The sequence below is a fragment of the Carassius carassius genome, chromosome 6 (genome assembly GCF_963082965.1).
Source record: "Carassius carassius chromosome 6, fCarCar2.1, whole genome shotgun sequence".
NCBI classification, from domain to species: domain Eukaryota; kingdom Metazoa; phylum Chordata; class Actinopteri; order Cypriniformes; family Cyprinidae; genus Carassius; species Carassius carassius.
This window is the reverse complement of record NC_081760.1, coordinates 39,871,238-39,887,370: the sequence shown is the minus strand read 5'-3', so window position 1 is coordinate 39,887,370 and position 16,133 is coordinate 39,871,238. Positions and strand designations below refer to the sequence as shown.

At 42.2% G+C, this 16,133-nt stretch overlaps 1 protein-coding gene across 3 annotated transcripts in view; it reads left to right on the top strand.

Annotated features, from left to right (window-relative positions):
• The window catches only part of LOC132142880 (adhesion G protein-coupled receptor E5-like), a 28,545-nt gene extending 12,860 nt beyond the window's left edge, over positions 1 to 15,685 (top strand). The window contains exons 1-14 of one of the 3 annotated variants that reach the window (XM_059553068.1): positions 6,608 to 6,800; positions 7,190 to 7,243; positions 7,365 to 7,417; positions 7,504 to 7,593; positions 7,687 to 7,840; positions 8,008 to 8,124; positions 8,208 to 8,410; positions 12,630 to 12,800; positions 12,882 to 13,076; positions 13,738 to 13,955; positions 14,358 to 14,516; positions 14,596 to 14,767; positions 15,345 to 15,440; positions 15,554 to 15,674. In XM_059553068.1, the coding sequence (XP_059409051.1) occupies positions 6,623 to 6,800; positions 7,190 to 7,243; positions 7,365 to 7,417; positions 7,504 to 7,593; positions 7,687 to 7,840; positions 8,008 to 8,124; positions 8,208 to 8,410; positions 12,630 to 12,800; positions 12,882 to 13,076; positions 13,738 to 13,955; positions 14,358 to 14,516; positions 14,596 to 14,767; positions 15,345 to 15,440; positions 15,554 to 15,598 (1,905 nt within the window). In that variant the 5' untranslated portion in view covers positions 6,608 to 6,622 and the 3' untranslated portion in view covers positions 15,599 to 15,674. Of the gene's footprint in view, positions 1 to 6,607; positions 6,801 to 7,189; positions 7,244 to 7,364; positions 7,418 to 7,503; positions 7,594 to 7,686; positions 7,841 to 8,007; positions 8,125 to 8,207; positions 8,411 to 12,629; positions 12,801 to 12,881; positions 13,077 to 13,737; positions 13,956 to 14,357; positions 14,517 to 14,595; positions 14,768 to 15,344; positions 15,441 to 15,553 lie in introns of those variants that run through there. The other 2 variants (XM_059553065.1, XM_059553066.1) reach the window with 2 other exon arrangements.
• The last annotated feature ends 448 nt before the right edge of the window (positions 15,686 to 16,133 follow it).

The following is a 16,133-nucleotide window of genomic DNA, read 5'->3' as shown; positions in this document are numbered from 1 at the left end:
GTGTTTTCCTACCTTAAGTGGAGTTCTTGCAGTTCAAAGGAAATAAGTATATCTGTGATATATATGAAGATACATTTTAAAACCACATTTTAAGCTGTTTGCACACACAGTTAAATACATATACATACGCACATACCTCATTCCTACCCCGGCTGGTTATCCATCAGAGAGCGGGTGCACACGTAATCAGAATGGCACACGGATATTTCCCACTCTCTACATCCCCTTTACAGAAGACATACCCCGGCTCAATCACACAGACGCATGGTTGTTAGTTTAAAGTTTTATTTTTAGTTTGTCTTGTTTTTGGTATGTGTGGGGAGTAGTCAGACTTCGGTGCCCTCTTTTGACGTCACGGTCTGTGCCGCACCGGCGCAATGCGATTGTAGTCCGAAGAAACCATTGTTGTTTCTGTGTGGGGGAAGGTTTCGTCTTTTCTGCAGGAAAAGGGAAAATATAATGAATGTTAATTATTTGTGTTAGTATTATATATTTTAATAATGGGTTAATGGTTTTTGTGTTAACATATGATTGATGTTTTATGTGAAGTTTATGGTTTAAAATGGGAGTGTAATATTAAATACTTACCTGCCAATGGTACCCTCCAGGTAGGGGGTGGAGCCTGGCCTATGTGAAGGGAGGCCAGGCTCTGAACAGGGGCTTGTTTACCAAGTCAGCGAGTGTGCTACTGAGGTGACGAAAAAATGTATTGTATACTGTGTATACTCGTTTGTACATATTATTTGTTGTTTATTTTGTTCTTTTATTTCTGTTTTGGTACTTTGCTTTGTTGGGACTTGTGTAAATATTATATACTCTTGCCACTGGATAATTTTCCGGCACACTGTAAATAAAAGTCACCTTTTATTTACTTCTATGGGTCAAGCCATCATTTACTTTTTATTTTTCCTTTTCCCCTGGACCTAAAACGTCCGGCATTAGATCTGCAAGGGTCTACTGCATCACATTTGGTGGCAGTGGTGGGATGGCTACCCGTAAGAAAGTGCCAAAAGGGAAAAGACCTGGTTTGCGTTCCCAAGCAAAGGCTGCTGTTAAAGATGATGTTGCCTGGGACACGCTGGGGACATCATTGGAGGAGGAGGCATCAGTGGGGCTGTCAAGTGCCCAGGGTGAGCCAGGCCCAACTCGTTCCAGTGAGGGCATGTTGAGCCTCATGAGAGACTTTCTCAGTGCGCAGCAGCTAAGCGAGGACAGGAACCTTCTAGAACTCAGGGGGTTACGAGAATCCATTCTACAGACAGTCCAGCCTGCACCAGTGACTCCCAGTGATACCGGGAGCATGCGGATGGAACTCCCGACTCCTGCGCCACGGAGAGCAACCACAGACAATGCCCCAGTTCACCCATTGGACCTGCTGAAGAAGGCCTGGATGGCACCAGCAGATAAGACAGAGCAGAGGAGCATTGTTAACTTCATCTTGGAAATGAGAAATCGGCTCAAGCGTTACAGAGAAGAAGCTAAAGAAAACCTACAGCAGGCACAAGCATCACAAAAGAAGTGGTACGATCAACAGGCATGATTTCGTCAGTTACAGCCGGGGCAAAAGGTGCTGTTACTGTTACCACATCCAGGAACAAGCTCCTGGCAAAGTGGCAAGGGCCGTACACTGTGGTAAGGAAGATGGGACCAGTAAGCTATGAGATCCACCACCCTGACAAGAGAAGAGGTGAAATTGCACCAGACATACCACATAAACCTGCTGATGGAATGGAAAGAAGTACCCAATAAAACACCAGAGAGGTCGCTGATGTTAAGGAAGGTAGATGAGGAAGAAGAGGATGAGCCTGTTCCAGAGGTGAGACCTCAGAGACACCCTACAATGGTGAACTTGAGCCATCTGAATGATCCCTTAAGGGCTGAAATGCAAGATCTCTTGGACAACTTCCCATTACTGTTCCGTCAGAGGCCTGGACGGACAGAACTGGTACAGCACGGCATCCACCTTACCGATTCAACCCCTTCACGACAGCGGTCGTACCGAAAACCAGAGAGACTACTGAAACCCTTGAAGAAGGAAATTGAGATGATGAAGCAGCTGGGCTTAATCGAACCATCCAACAGCGAATGGAGTAGTCTCCTTGTCATCGTCCCAAAGAAGGATGGATCCTTGTGTGTCTGTGTGGACTTCCGCAAACTTAATGCCCAGTCAAGGTTCGATGCCTACCCAATGCCTAGAATTGATGACTTGCTGGAGCGGATAGGACAGGCACAGTACATTACTACTTTGGATCTGTGTAAGGGGTACTGGCAGGTGCCCCTTGATCTGAACTCCAAACCTTACACCGCATTCAGGACGCCAGTGGGACTGTTTCAGTTTACGGTCCTACCCTTTGGGCTGCACGGGGCACCTGCAACCTTTCAGCGACTAATGGATCAAGTTCTCCAGGGCTGTGAAGGGTGGTCTGCTGCATACTTGGACGATGTTGTGATTTACAGCAATACATGGGCAGACCACTTGGAACATCTACGTCAGACTCTGGAGAAGATCCAAGAAGCAGGCTTGACCTTAAATGTTGCAAAGTGCGAGTGGGCTAGGCAAGAGACAAGTTATCTGGGATACCATCTGGGCAATGGTGAGCTGCGACCTCAGGTATGCAAGGTGGAGTCAGCGCAGTCCCCGACCTAGGACAAAAAAGGAGGTGAGATCCTTCTTGGGCCTAGTGGGCTGGTACCGCAGATTTATTCCGGACTTTGCTAACATTGCTACACCACTAACGGACTTTCTAACCAAAACTGGGAAGAACCAGGTGGCATGGACTGGTGCCTGTGAGGAAGCATTCAGCACCCTTAAAGAGAGGATGTGCTCTGGGCCTGTCCTACAAAGTCCCAATTTCAATCAGCGGTTTCTGGTGCAAGTGGACGCTTCAGATAAGGGAATTGGAGTAGTACTAGCCCAGGGAAATGCAGGAGATGAGAAGCCAGTTGTCTTCCTTAGTAGGAAAATGTTGCCTAGAGAAACCAGGTATTCCACAATCGAGAAGGAGTGTCTCACAATCAAGTGGTCCCAGGAGTCCCTCCGATACCTTTTGGGGAGAGAGTTCATCCTGGAGACGGACCATGGGGCATTGACATGGATTCACACGATGAAAGATCATAACGCCCGCATCACAAGATGGTACCTAGCTCTCCAGCCCTACTGTTTCAAGGTACGACATCGGCCTGGTAGACTTAACCTGGTTGCTGACTACCTGTCTTGGTACCCGGACAGTACGTGGCATGGAGAGGGGGGAGGTGATGTGAAGAGTTGATCTTCACCATTGGGAACGGCAGTACTGGCACACACAGTTAAATACATATACATACACACATACCTCATTCCTACCCCAGTCTGGTTAGCCATCAGAGAGCGGGTGCACTCTCTACATCCCCTTTACAGAAGACATACCCCGGCTCAATCACACAGACGCATGGTTGTTAGTTTAAAGTTTTATTTTTAGTTTGTCTTGTCTTTGGTATGTGTGGGGAGTAGTCAGACTTCGGTGCCCTCTTTTGACGTCACGGCCTGTGCCGCACAGGCGCAATGCGATTGTAGTCAGACGAAACCATTGTTGTTTCTGTGTGGGGGAAGGTGTCGTCTTTTCTGCAGGAAAAGGGAAAATATAATGAATGTTAATTATTTGTGTTAGTAGTATATATTTTAATAATGGGTTAATGGTTTTTGTGTTAACTTATGATTGATGTTTTATGTGAAGTTTATGGTTTAAAATGGGAGTGTAATATTAAATACTTACCTGCCAATGGTACCCTCCAGGTAGGGGGTGGAGCCTGGCCTATAAGAAGGGAGGCCAGGCTCTGAACAGGGGCTTGTTTACCAAGTCAGCGAGTGTGCTACTGAGGTGACGTGAGCGAAACGAAAAAACGTATTGTATACTGTGGATACTCGTTTGTACATATTATTTGTTATTTATTTTGTTCTTTTATTTCTGTTTTAGTACTTTGCTTTGTTGGGACTTAGCACTTGTGTAAATATTATATACTCTCGCCACTGGATAATTTTCCGGCACACTTTAAATAAAAGTCACCTTTTATTTACTTCTACGGGTCAAGCCATCATTTACTTTTTATTTTTCCTTTTCCAGTGGACCTAAAACGTCCCGCAGTAAATCTGCAAGGGTCTACTGCATCACAAATGATTCATCACAAAGAGGCAAATACACACAGGAAGTGCTCGTAATACAAAATTTCAGACATTGTTAAGATTAGTACAAATTAGAATGGAAGGATTAATAAAAGAAAAAGCAAAGTGTTGAATTTTCAGCTATCTCTTGAGAATTGTCATGGATTCATCATTCCAGATTGGGTTGGGAATCCACCAGCCAGGAATGGTGAAGGAGAATGTTGTGGAAAGTAATTTTGAGCCTCTCTCTGATGGTACCAAGAGGTGTCACTCACTAGCGGATCTCCGACTTCTGGAGGGGATGTAGATTCATAATAGTGAGTGGAAGTAGAGGGGTGCTGAGTCTGTGGCTGTTCTATATATGAGCATCAATGTCTTGAACTTAATGTTGTTCAGTTGTGCCGTTGCGTTCTGAATCATTTGTAGAGGTTTGATTGTGCTTAATGGAAATCCAGCCAGAAGAACATTGCAGTAGTCCAGCCTAGAAATGAAAGGGCCTGGTCAAGAGGTTGTGCAGCATGCTCCGTTAGATAGGGACTGATTTTTCTGATGTTGTGCAATGCAAATCTGCCAGATCAAGCAGTCTTTGCAATGTGGTCTTTGAACGTCAGCTGGTCATTAAAGCTTACACCAAGATTTCTGACTGAAGTTGATGTGGTAATTGTAGAAGAGCCTAGCTGCATGGAGAAATCATACTAGAGTTGGAGTGGCAGGGAAGACAAGAAGTTCAGTCTTTGCCAGGTTGAGCTGTAAGTGATATTCTTTCATCCATGCCATGATATCCGCCAGGGCAGACTGAGATCCATGCAGCTACTGTTGGATCATCTGTTTGAAATGAAAGATGGAGCTGTGTGTCATCATGATGATGGAACCCAGTGATGTAATGTATATGGAAAAGAGGAGGGGTCCAAGAACTGATCAATAAAGGAGCCCCAGTGACAAGTAGATGTGCTCTGGATACCTCCCCTCCACAGGCCACCCTGAAAGACCTATCAGTGAGATAGGATTCAAACCAGCAAAATGGAATCCCTGTGATGCCCAGTGTTGAGAGGGCAGACACAAGATTCAAAAGTGGCAGATAGATCCAGCTGAAAGAGAACAGATGATCTGGAATTGGTTAATTCCCAGTTGGTTATTCTGTGAAATAAATAATGATATCTTGTTAAAACCAAGTGATTCAAAGTTTTTGAGCAGTGGGCTTACATGAGCCTGGTGGAATGTGGCATTGAAAATGCCTGTGAGAAGAGATGTGTTGATATGTGCGAGTGCTGGTAGAAATGTAGGAGAGATTGCTTGGAGGAGGTGTGAGGGGACTGGGTGTAGAGCACATGTTGCAGATGGTTGGAGAGGAGAAGTTTAGATACTTCTGCCTCATTGAGGGGACAGAAGGAGAATTTTCTATGTCGTTTGATAAAGGCTTTGGCAGTTGATAAGACAGCAATCATTCTCCATTTCAACATGTTCTTAAACATAATATTCTATAAAGCGTCTACTTTGTCTCTCCTGTGTCCTAAAATCCCACAATGCATTGCATGGTGACGTTAGGTTTAATTAAATTCAGTTCAGTTCAATTCAATTCAATTCACATTTAATTGAATAGCACTTTTCACAAAGCACAGCGTTGAAAAGCAGCTTCACAGAAATAAAAGTTTCTACATTAAATTTAGGAGTAATTTATCATTGCTGACTATGTCAAGGTGATCTATCTTGCACGTTTCTAAACAATATCACAAACAATACACCACTTCTTGTGTTTATTTGCCTCTTTATGATGAATCACTTGTACTCCTTTATTCTAAGTCTATTTGAAAAGCATCTGCTAAATGAATGCATCTAAATGCATAAAAAATACACTCAATATTCAGGCGATTTTAATTAGCAATATCTTACCTTTAGTAGAGGTTTCAGCTTCTCTCCATATTTTGTACCTTAACATATTCCCTTCAACCAGATGAGCAACTGGCTTTTAAAATATAATTTAAACTCACATCTAAAACAAATTATTCATTAATAGAAGCAGATTTGAATCAGTGAACCATGTAACTTTTGAATTTTGATTACGATTAGTGTTCAGATCAAAAAAGCAGGTGTGTGAACTTTGTACATTTTTCTACAATATCTGATTTATAATATTTATCTCATCACACGTCACAAGTTTTTTTGGCAGCAAATTGCATACACATTTAATGAAGTTCAACATTATGTCGAAGATGTAAAAATAATAGTAAAAAAGAAACTATCACTTGAATTTATGTCTGTATTTTTCTCTCTTCCCAGGACTCTTTATACCATCATGCAATGGATTTGCCAGTGGATTTAAACTTTTAAATAATGAATGTGTTGGTAATTATAATCTTATGGTTTGACTGAATAGTGCAAAGTTAACAGTTTGACTGTTAGGTAGTTTTAATGCTCTGTATGTCAGTTAAAAGAGGGAGTTTGTGTAACTGTAGTTCTAATCATTAAAGTTAAAATGCATGTTATATGGATTCCCCTCAACTCTCTGGCTTAATTTATTATTATATAATTTGTACTAAAACAATTCACACCAACTTCCATCGTTCCCTCCTGTCAGATATAAACAAGTGTCCCGATAATGAATTTTCTGGATATGGTGGAGTTACATTTGAGACCTCAAGTGGCAAAGAAAAGGAATATGAAGGTACCTTTTTTTAACTTTTTTTTTCTAGCCTATTACTTTCATTTGTCATGTGTTAAAAGATAGCAGTTTGGATTGTATGATGCAGCACTGATGCCAACACCGACGTCATATCAGATGAGCTTCAGAAACGTACAATGTGTGTCTTAGTATGTGCAACTGTGTTGAAATGACATTAACAGAGAATGTTCTCCCTTCTTCCCTCACGGTGTGTAGAGTCCACCCACCAAACACTGACTCACACTGCTGCAATAATCTACAGCACTGATTCTAACACCGATGTCACATTAGATGAGCTTCATAAACGTACAGTGTCTGCCTTTGTATGTGCAATTGTGTTAAAATGACATTAACAGAGAATGTTCTCCCATCTTCTCTCTCACTGTGTGTAGAGTCTACCCTACAAACTCTGACTGATACTGCTACAATAATCCAAAAGACTACAGGTGCATATGTCATCAGGGTTACAGTAACTATGGCACTTTTCATTATGCGGCAGCTAATGGGAATCCTTATGAAAGTCAATCAGTATAGTTTGTTTGCTTAAGTTGGTCTTTCTTGTTGCAGAAATGGACTGCAATCAGTTTGGACCCTTGTCTGTAGACCACAGGCCCAAGAAGGTAGAATCTGCTTATGATTATAATTATTAGATAGACAGATGTACGGTCAGACTCAAATGCACTGATTTCTGTGTGTCGTCTTCTAGTTGAAGCAGTTGATGTCACTGCTGAAGAAGAGCTGTGAATCTCTGAATGATCCACATGGAGAACATTTGACTGGAGAGGAGCTACTGCAGGTGAAACACTCACTGCATGATATATATTCACACAGTAGTTTGTGATCATGCACTCACACAGTGATGAATGAACATCTCTGATTTATTTCACAGAATGTGTTCAGTTCCTCTGATGAGCTGCTGTCTGAAGGAACCATCGCTGACGGTGAGACACTGAATCAGTTTCTGGATGCGGTGGAGAACAGCATGCGTCTGATCGGACCTCAGCTGAAAGAGCCAGTGACCAGGATGGAGACACACAACACCTGTGAGAAACCACACACATTTCAGTTTAGACACAATCTCACTCTGGTTCTGCATAGAAATACTGAAAATAAGGCATTTTTATTATAAACAGTGATTTACATGCAAATTTAGATTTAACTGTGTGTGTTTAAGACTGAAAGTAGTTGTTCTTCATGATGTGAATCACAGTTGCTGAGGTTGCAGTCATGCGGGGTCAGACTCCGCCCAGTGGGCGTATCACTCTGAGCACAGACTCCGCCCTCTTCAGTGCCAGCTGGGAAACAGTTGTAGGGGAATCATATCCAGGTACAAACAAACATGTGCACACAAATGTACTCATGAAACCATCAGTACTTTCCTGACGATATGTAAATGTGTTTTTCCTTTAGGTTTTGCGTTTGCGGCTCTGGTCAGTTATAAAGATCTGAACTCATCCAGTGATCTGCTCTATAAAATTAGCAGAGAGAGACCAGATGATGAAGAGAGAGGCGTCAGTTATCAACTCAACTCTAAAGTGGTGACGGCCGTCATCAGTAATGCAGAAACCAAGCAGCTGTCAGAGCCGGTGATGCTCGTCTTTACACACGAGGAGGTGAAGATAATGACAGATCAGCTCATGACCAGCACAAGATCTCATGGAGACTGTTTTTGTTAATGGTTACACAATTACAAATAAAAAGCTAAAATGTAAAAGTGTTTAAACTGGATTCTAGCTGGTTTAGAAATGGTTCCAACAATCAGCTTGACCACAATAAGCTTATATGACCAGCTTCTGTGTTGCCAGAAATTTTTATTTCAGTTTTAGCTTTAGTTATTTTAGTGTACAAGCTATGTGTAATGGGACATCACACAGCTTGGGATCCATTTGCAGGCTTTTATTATTGCTCAAGTACAACAGACAGAGTTCGGGACCAGCAAACACAATATCACAGAATGAATCAATATCTCGTTGTCATTAGTCAGATAAAGGGTCAGGGCAGGCGGCAAGCATTCACAGTTCATAATACAAGCAAGGGTCGATAGTTTGTCCCTGTGACAGAGCAACACCATCCCCCCACTCCCCGTGAACACCTCCTGGCGTTAGGAGGCAAACGGCACCGGGGTCTCCCCCGGGGTCGAGGTGACGGTCTCTCCGGATGAGTATGATGGAACTCCTCAACCAAATTGGGGTCCAGGATGTCATTTGCGTTGACCCAAGAGCATTCCTCCAGACCATACCCCTCCCAATCGAACAGGTATTGGAGATTTTGTCCCCGGTACCTGGAGTCTATCAACTCATTGACCTGCTACTCCTTCTCTCCCTCCATGATGAGATGTTGAGGACCCTGATCACCAGACCTCACTTTTCCCTCCTCTTTCGGACCAGCAGCGGGCTTGAGTAGTGACATATGAAAAGTGGGAGGGATGCGATAATGATTAGGCAAGGCGATAGGATACAGCGGTAATCTGATGAATAATTTGGAAGGGACCCAAGTGAACGTGGGCCTGATTCTAGGTATCATTACAGCGTTGTAGACATTACCAGCAGGGACATTTGTTGGTTCGCCTGACCAAGGAAATAGTGGGGGTTGGAACTCCAGTAGATGGCTTACGGAGAGAGTTTTGGGCATACTCCGCCCATGTTATGAAGCGATTCCATTCCTTCTGGTTTTGACTGCAATACGACCTTAGGAAACGAGTAAGCTCTTGATTGAGTCTCTTGACCTGGCCATTAGCCTATGGATGATATCCTGACGTTAGGTTTACGTTAATCCCCAGAATGCTGACCAGACTTGTGAAGTAAACTGGGGTCCTCTGTCGGACAAAATATCCTCAGGCAGACCATAAAACCGAAATACAATCTTACAGAGTTGTTCCGCCGTTGGGAGCTTAGGTAGAGGGATGAGCCGACACGATTTAAAGAAACAGTCGATGAAGGTGAGGATGGTGGTGAAACCATTAGAAGCTGGGAGATCTGTGATAAAGTCAATTGCAATGTGGGACCAGGGACGTTGAAGGATCAGTAATGGTTGAAGCAGACCGGCTGGTTGTAGCCATGATGCTTTATGGGTGTTACAGGTCTCACACTGATGGATAAATGTTGTGTTGTCTTTGGACATCGTTGGCCACCAGAAACGATTCTCCAGGACTGCGAATCAATACCACTATAAGCTCCAGCAACCTCAATGACAAACGGGAGTTCTGGATCTGGGTGGTGGAGTATTGGAGCTGTGGTGAAACATTGCTTCAGCTAATGATATGCCTCGATGGCTGTATCTGACCATAGTAGACGATTAGTACCCTTCTTGACCATCGCTGTAAGAGGGCCTGCCACAGAGCTGAAATTTCTGATAAATCTCCTATAGAAGTTGGCAAATCCCAGGAAGTGCTGCATGCTGGACATGTTATTGAAGGGAAGTAGAAAAAAACAGGATATCATCAATGTATACAATCATCGTTCTGTTTAGCATATCTTGGAAGACCTCGTTGATAAAGGATTGGAAGATTGACGGACTATTGACCAGTACGAAGGGCATAACCAAATATTCGTAGTGGCCAGTGCATGTGAAGAAAGCTGTCTTCCACTCTCCCCCTTTGCGAATCAAGTTGCAAGCACTCTGTAAGTCCAATTTCATATAATACTTGGCTGAATGGAGCTGTTCCAGAGCTGCAGGGATGAGTGGAAAAGGTAACGGAACATCTCATTTAACCCCTGATAGTCGATGCATGATCGGAGTCCTCCATCTTTCTTTTTAATGGATAAGAAGCCAGCAGATGCAGGTGATTTTGAGGGACGAAATGAAGCCCTTAGCCAGCTCCTTCTCTATATAATTTCTCATTGCTTCTGATTCAGGCTGAGACAGGGGAAATATGCAGCCCTTGGGGTTGTAGCTCCAGGCATTAGTTCAATGGTGCAGTCATTAATGCAATGAGGAGGTAATTGGGTAGCCATATTCTTGCTGAAGACCTCAGGCAGGTCTGCATACTCTGATGGTAGGTTGACTAGTTCTTCTTCCTCCTTAGACCGGCTTACAGAACAAACAGGTAGACTTGAAAGTGTGGCAAGACAATGAGAGTGACATGACTTACTCCATTGACAGATCTGTTCCTCAGTCCAGGAATAAGGGGGTTATGTTGGCGTAACCAGGATAGGCCAAGAATCACGGGTGCAGTAGAGCTGTGAATTATGTAGAACTGAATATTTTCCCTGTGTAGAACTCCAATTTGCATCTCCAGTTCCTGAGTGATGAATGATATCCGACCTGACCCCAGCGGATGACCATCTATAGCTTCCACTGTCAACAAAGAATCATATCTACTTAGTGCAATCATGTTCTTCTCTGCAAACACTATTGACATAAAGCTGCCACTCAAGAATCTAACAGGGCTAATGTAGAAATTGAGCTCCCATTCTTTGTAATCATAACAGAAACAGTAACACAGTGATCAGGGTTTAATGTGTTAACATTGACACTCACAGAAGATGGATGCTCTCGACGTGGTCTATTGGGGCAGGAGACTCGGATGTGACAAGGTTGCCCACAATACAGACAGAGGTGCTGTGACAGTCGATGATTTCTCTCCTTCAATGATAGGTGACATGAAATGATCTCAATGGGTTCGAAGTGTTCAGGTGAGGCAGAGAGTGGCAGTCGGGGTGATTGACGAACAGATTATCTTCATCAGTGGATCAGATTATCCAGCTGAATGGTGAGTTCAATAAACTGATCAAAATTCCACAACAACCAACATTTTTCTGACAATACCGGTAATCCAAAGTAAAGTCAGCGCGCTTGCCCTCTTTAGTATGATCAAAGACCTCCCTGAAGCGCTCGAGAAAGCTCTCAAATGAAGGGAATGCAGACCTATCCTACCTCCACAGAGCCGTGATCCACTCCAATACTTTACCCGTGAGTAATGAACAAACCAGGGAAATCTTACCAGCATCTGTTGGATATAATGTGGGTTGCTGATGAACAAATAATGAACATTGGAGGAGGAACCCCCTGAACTTGGTTGGATCACCGTCGAATTTCTCAGGATATGTCAGACGGGGATTTACGTGAGATGGTATCACCAGCACTCGCCTGAGCAGCGAAGTCTTCTGTAACGGGACATCGCACAGCTTGGGATCCATTTGCAGGCTTTTATTATTGCTCAAGTACAACAGGCAGAGATCGGGACAAGCAAGCACAATATCACAGAATGAACAGTCTCGTTGACGTTAGTCAGATAAAGGGTCAGGTTAGGCAGCAAGCATTCACAGTTTGTAATACGAGAAATAATCAGAAATAATGCTATCAATAAGAATTGATAACCAAAAGGAATAGCAAGACTTTGCAAAGAGACCGTGTGCCAGAGCGGCAAATGTAGTCAGTATAAGGTGTACCAGACAGTCAATAGTCAGGGTATGCTGGTCAGAGGAGGGAATCACAGAAAATGAAATGTTATTTATGGTTTTGGTTTTAGTTAACTATAGCAACTCTAATAATGCCCTTCTTAATCCAGCAGGAAACCAAATTTAAGATTATATTTTAAAGGATTATATGCAGCACCAAAATGCATGAGAATGTGAAATTTGAAATTTAAACTTGACATTGTTACTGTAAAGACATTGTTAACAATTAATTGTAAAATGTCTAAAACAGATCATACTCTTGATGTAGCTTTTCTTTTGCACCAAAGAGAGCCACAGAACTGAGATGGTATATTTGGCGTTGCACCGCTCCTGCTCAGAACATCAACACTTGATTTTTGTCTTTTGTTTACAAACTTTTCACGCAGGTGTTCAGGTGTTTCTCATTTCCTAAACTCTTACTTTCATTATTCAGGAAAGGGAGGAGTCTGAGGGCGTGACTTACTCTTGTGTGTACTGGGATGATGCTGAGGGGGTGTGGTCTGGGCGGGGCTGTGAGGGTGCTTGGTCTAACAGCACTCATACAGTGTGTTACTGGTCTCATTTCAGCACTTTCGCTGTGCTCATGGCTCTTTATCCTGTCCAGGTACATGCAAAACTGAGATTTCACACATTTCATATAGATTTTAGATTAAATTAAATTATTAAATTATTTCCTCTCCTCCAGGACACGTTTGAGTTGGTGATGATCACTCGTGTGGGTTTAGCTCTGTCTCTGGTCTGTTTGTTTCTCTGTATCCTGACGTTCAAGTTCTGCCGCTCCATCCAAGGAACCCGAACCAGCATTCATCTCCATCTGAGCATCTCTCTCTTCATCGCAGACCTCGTCTTCCTCTGTGGGATCTCCAGCACTCACAATCAGGTGTGTTTGAATGTGAAAACCCTTAAATATGTCTGAAAGCCATTATACTGACAAAATTAAATCAAGTGTTATTTATTATCAAGAAAGATAGACTTTACACTGATGATGAAGCATTTGTGACTTATAAATTGCCAGAAAACTTCACCAAAATGGCAAGAAACATTAAATTAAACATTCCATTTTGAAATAGAAAGACTGAAGTATTGCAGCCTAAAATTACTGAATTTGAGGTGTATTTACATTGAAAATCCATCAATAATCATGATGTACTTATGTAATTAGTGTTTGTGACACTTAGATCACAATAACCTGTAAGTACTATATGTATATTTAATGAAATTGTGGTTCTGGGTCCCCCATGCAAAAGACAATGGTGACACCAGAATAGAAGCACTCATAATTCTGCTCTTCTGAAACAACAGAATTGAGTCAGTATGTAATCAGTGACAATGATTATATACTATACATGTTAAATGCCTACTGCTGGAACAGCACTCTATTACAGTTTATAATGTTGTAAATATATTTTTCTTACACAAATTCATCGATTTGCTTGAGAAGGCCTTTATTCACCCCCCAAAGCCTTTTTATGATGGATGCACTTTATTTTTCCTCAGAATCTGGACCACTGCCCATGATCTGACGTGTGTTTCTCTCTCAGGTAGCGTGTGGGATTGTGGCCGGTCTGCTTCATTTCTTCTTCTTGTCTGCGTTCTGCTGGATGCTGCTGGAGGGGGTTCAGATCTACCGGATGGTTGTGATGGTGTTTCACACCACATTAAAACACCTCTACATGTATCTGGTGGGATACGGAGCCCCCCTCGTCATCGTCATCATCTCTGCCATCACCTTCCCAGCGGGATACGGCACCAAACGACAGTGAGTTTCTGAAATTGGTCAAATATGCTTGGAAAAAATATATGATCAGAATATTGACTAATAATCGTGGACAACATATATAATATTTAACAAAGACCCCATGGATCAAAATGTGGGTTTTGTCTCAACTTAAAGCTCTATATGCTAGTGTACTTTTAGAAGTTTTGACAGTTATGAACACTCATGTTTATATTTTACTTTGGGAAATGTACCAAAAGTATTGACTACTTATCTTATGTGCAAACAAATCATTTAAATCAGGGTTTATGTCTGTGATATAAACTAAATCCTCTGGAAAAATGTTGCCAACTCCCTGTCTGAAACTATGAAAGATAAAGAGGGGTGAACTGGTGTGTTTTTGTAATCAGGTGACTAATTTTCTTATCCTAATGTGTGTTGCAGCTGCTGGCTCTCTCTCGATCGTTATTTTATCTTGAGCTTCTTCGCGCCCGTCTGCATCATCGTGATCCTCAATGGTTTTGTCTTCATCATCACCATCTGGAAACTGGCCAAAAACTTCTCCAGCCTCAATCCAGACCTCTCCAGTCTCAAGCAGATCAGGTGCGTGATCTCAACATAGATTAAATCATTCTTGATGTTTGTGCATCAGTGGTTCTGATGAATTATATTTGGTGTGTAGGAGCTTTACGGTGGCCGCTGTGGCTCAGTTGTGTATTCTTGGAGGAACGTGGATCTTCGGCTTCTTCCTCTTCCAGGAGAAAGGGACTGAAGTCATGTTGTACCTCTTCACCATCCTCAACAGCCTCCAGGGGGCGCTCATCTTCATCATGCACTGCCTGCTGCCCAAACCGGTATTTAAAACACAACACAACAAGACAACAGAAAATCCATGAAGAATTTACTTACACATTGAAAATGCGATTACAGTGGCTAGTTTAAGACTTTCAGTGACATCTTGTGGGCCTTCAGTGATTTGAAGTGACAGTTCACCCAAAAAATGAAAAATATGTCATTTTTTATTTCCTCTTCTCTTCATTTGCCCTTAAGGAGAAATTTGAAGAATGCTCGTCCTTATAATGGCAGTGTATGGTGGTGATCTTCTTCAGGCTTAAAAAAAAAATAAAATAAAAAATTAGCAAATGGATTACAAAATGATTCCATTCAATTCCATATATAATACATTAAGTGTACAGAGGTAGTATGTGACCCATATATTGCCAAGGGCCAATATTTGGCATTTTTAAATGATATTATAGATAGTGTAATATCATATATGTCAGCCACCCTGCTTTCTAAGATATCGGTATCGGCATCTAAATCCATGTCGGTCGAACTCTATTCTGAATGTGTGCATTTGGGGTTGGCCAGAAACTAATTTGTTATTTAGTCGAACATGATTTAGATTACCTTTTGTGTCGCCCCCTTCAGGTCAGGACAGAGTATTACAATCTGTTTGGCCGAATGCGTCCACACAAGAAGAAAGCCAAATATAGAACCAGTCCCAGCCAGACCAGCAGCAGTCAGGTACATAAGTGTGTGTGTGTGTGTGTGTGTGTGTGTTTGTTTGTGTGTGTGTGTTTGACATTAAAGCAGTGTTTGTGGCTTCAGCTTCTTCATTCCTCCCTTGACTTTCACAGAAACCTCTACGGAGCGACGGAAGCACAGCAGAGACACACATATAAAACACTTGTCATGTGCTGATGGATTTTACAAACTCTTCAACATAAGAGGCATGAAGACTTCGTGTGACAAATGAACATAAAGCTTTAATTCAACAGTAGGCCTACACGTTCACATGGGTTCATCATCATCTGATGAGTACAGCTGGTTCATCACTTGTGATATGCATCATCTGTTACTGTTGACGGAGATATAGGCTTGTTGTAATGCATCCCATAGAAACAGATATAAGACATCATGCCATTCTTTGAATAGAGTATTTTGGTTGCTTCTGTCTTCTGCTTTTTTATTTGTTGTGCAAATGGAAACTCTTACTTTTTAGAAGGAAACATTGTTTTATAATGCTAAATGTTGTATTGTGTTGAGCTTTAGTTGAATAATGTTGATTAATGAAGTAATTCTGTAGAAGCGAGGTTATAACCATGTCTGAAATACATCCTGATTTCTAGCTCACTAGAATTCTCTCTCATTTCTTCCTCCATTATATGGGAATGTAATGACCGAAGCACCCAAAAGTTATACTGTCAGTAACATGTC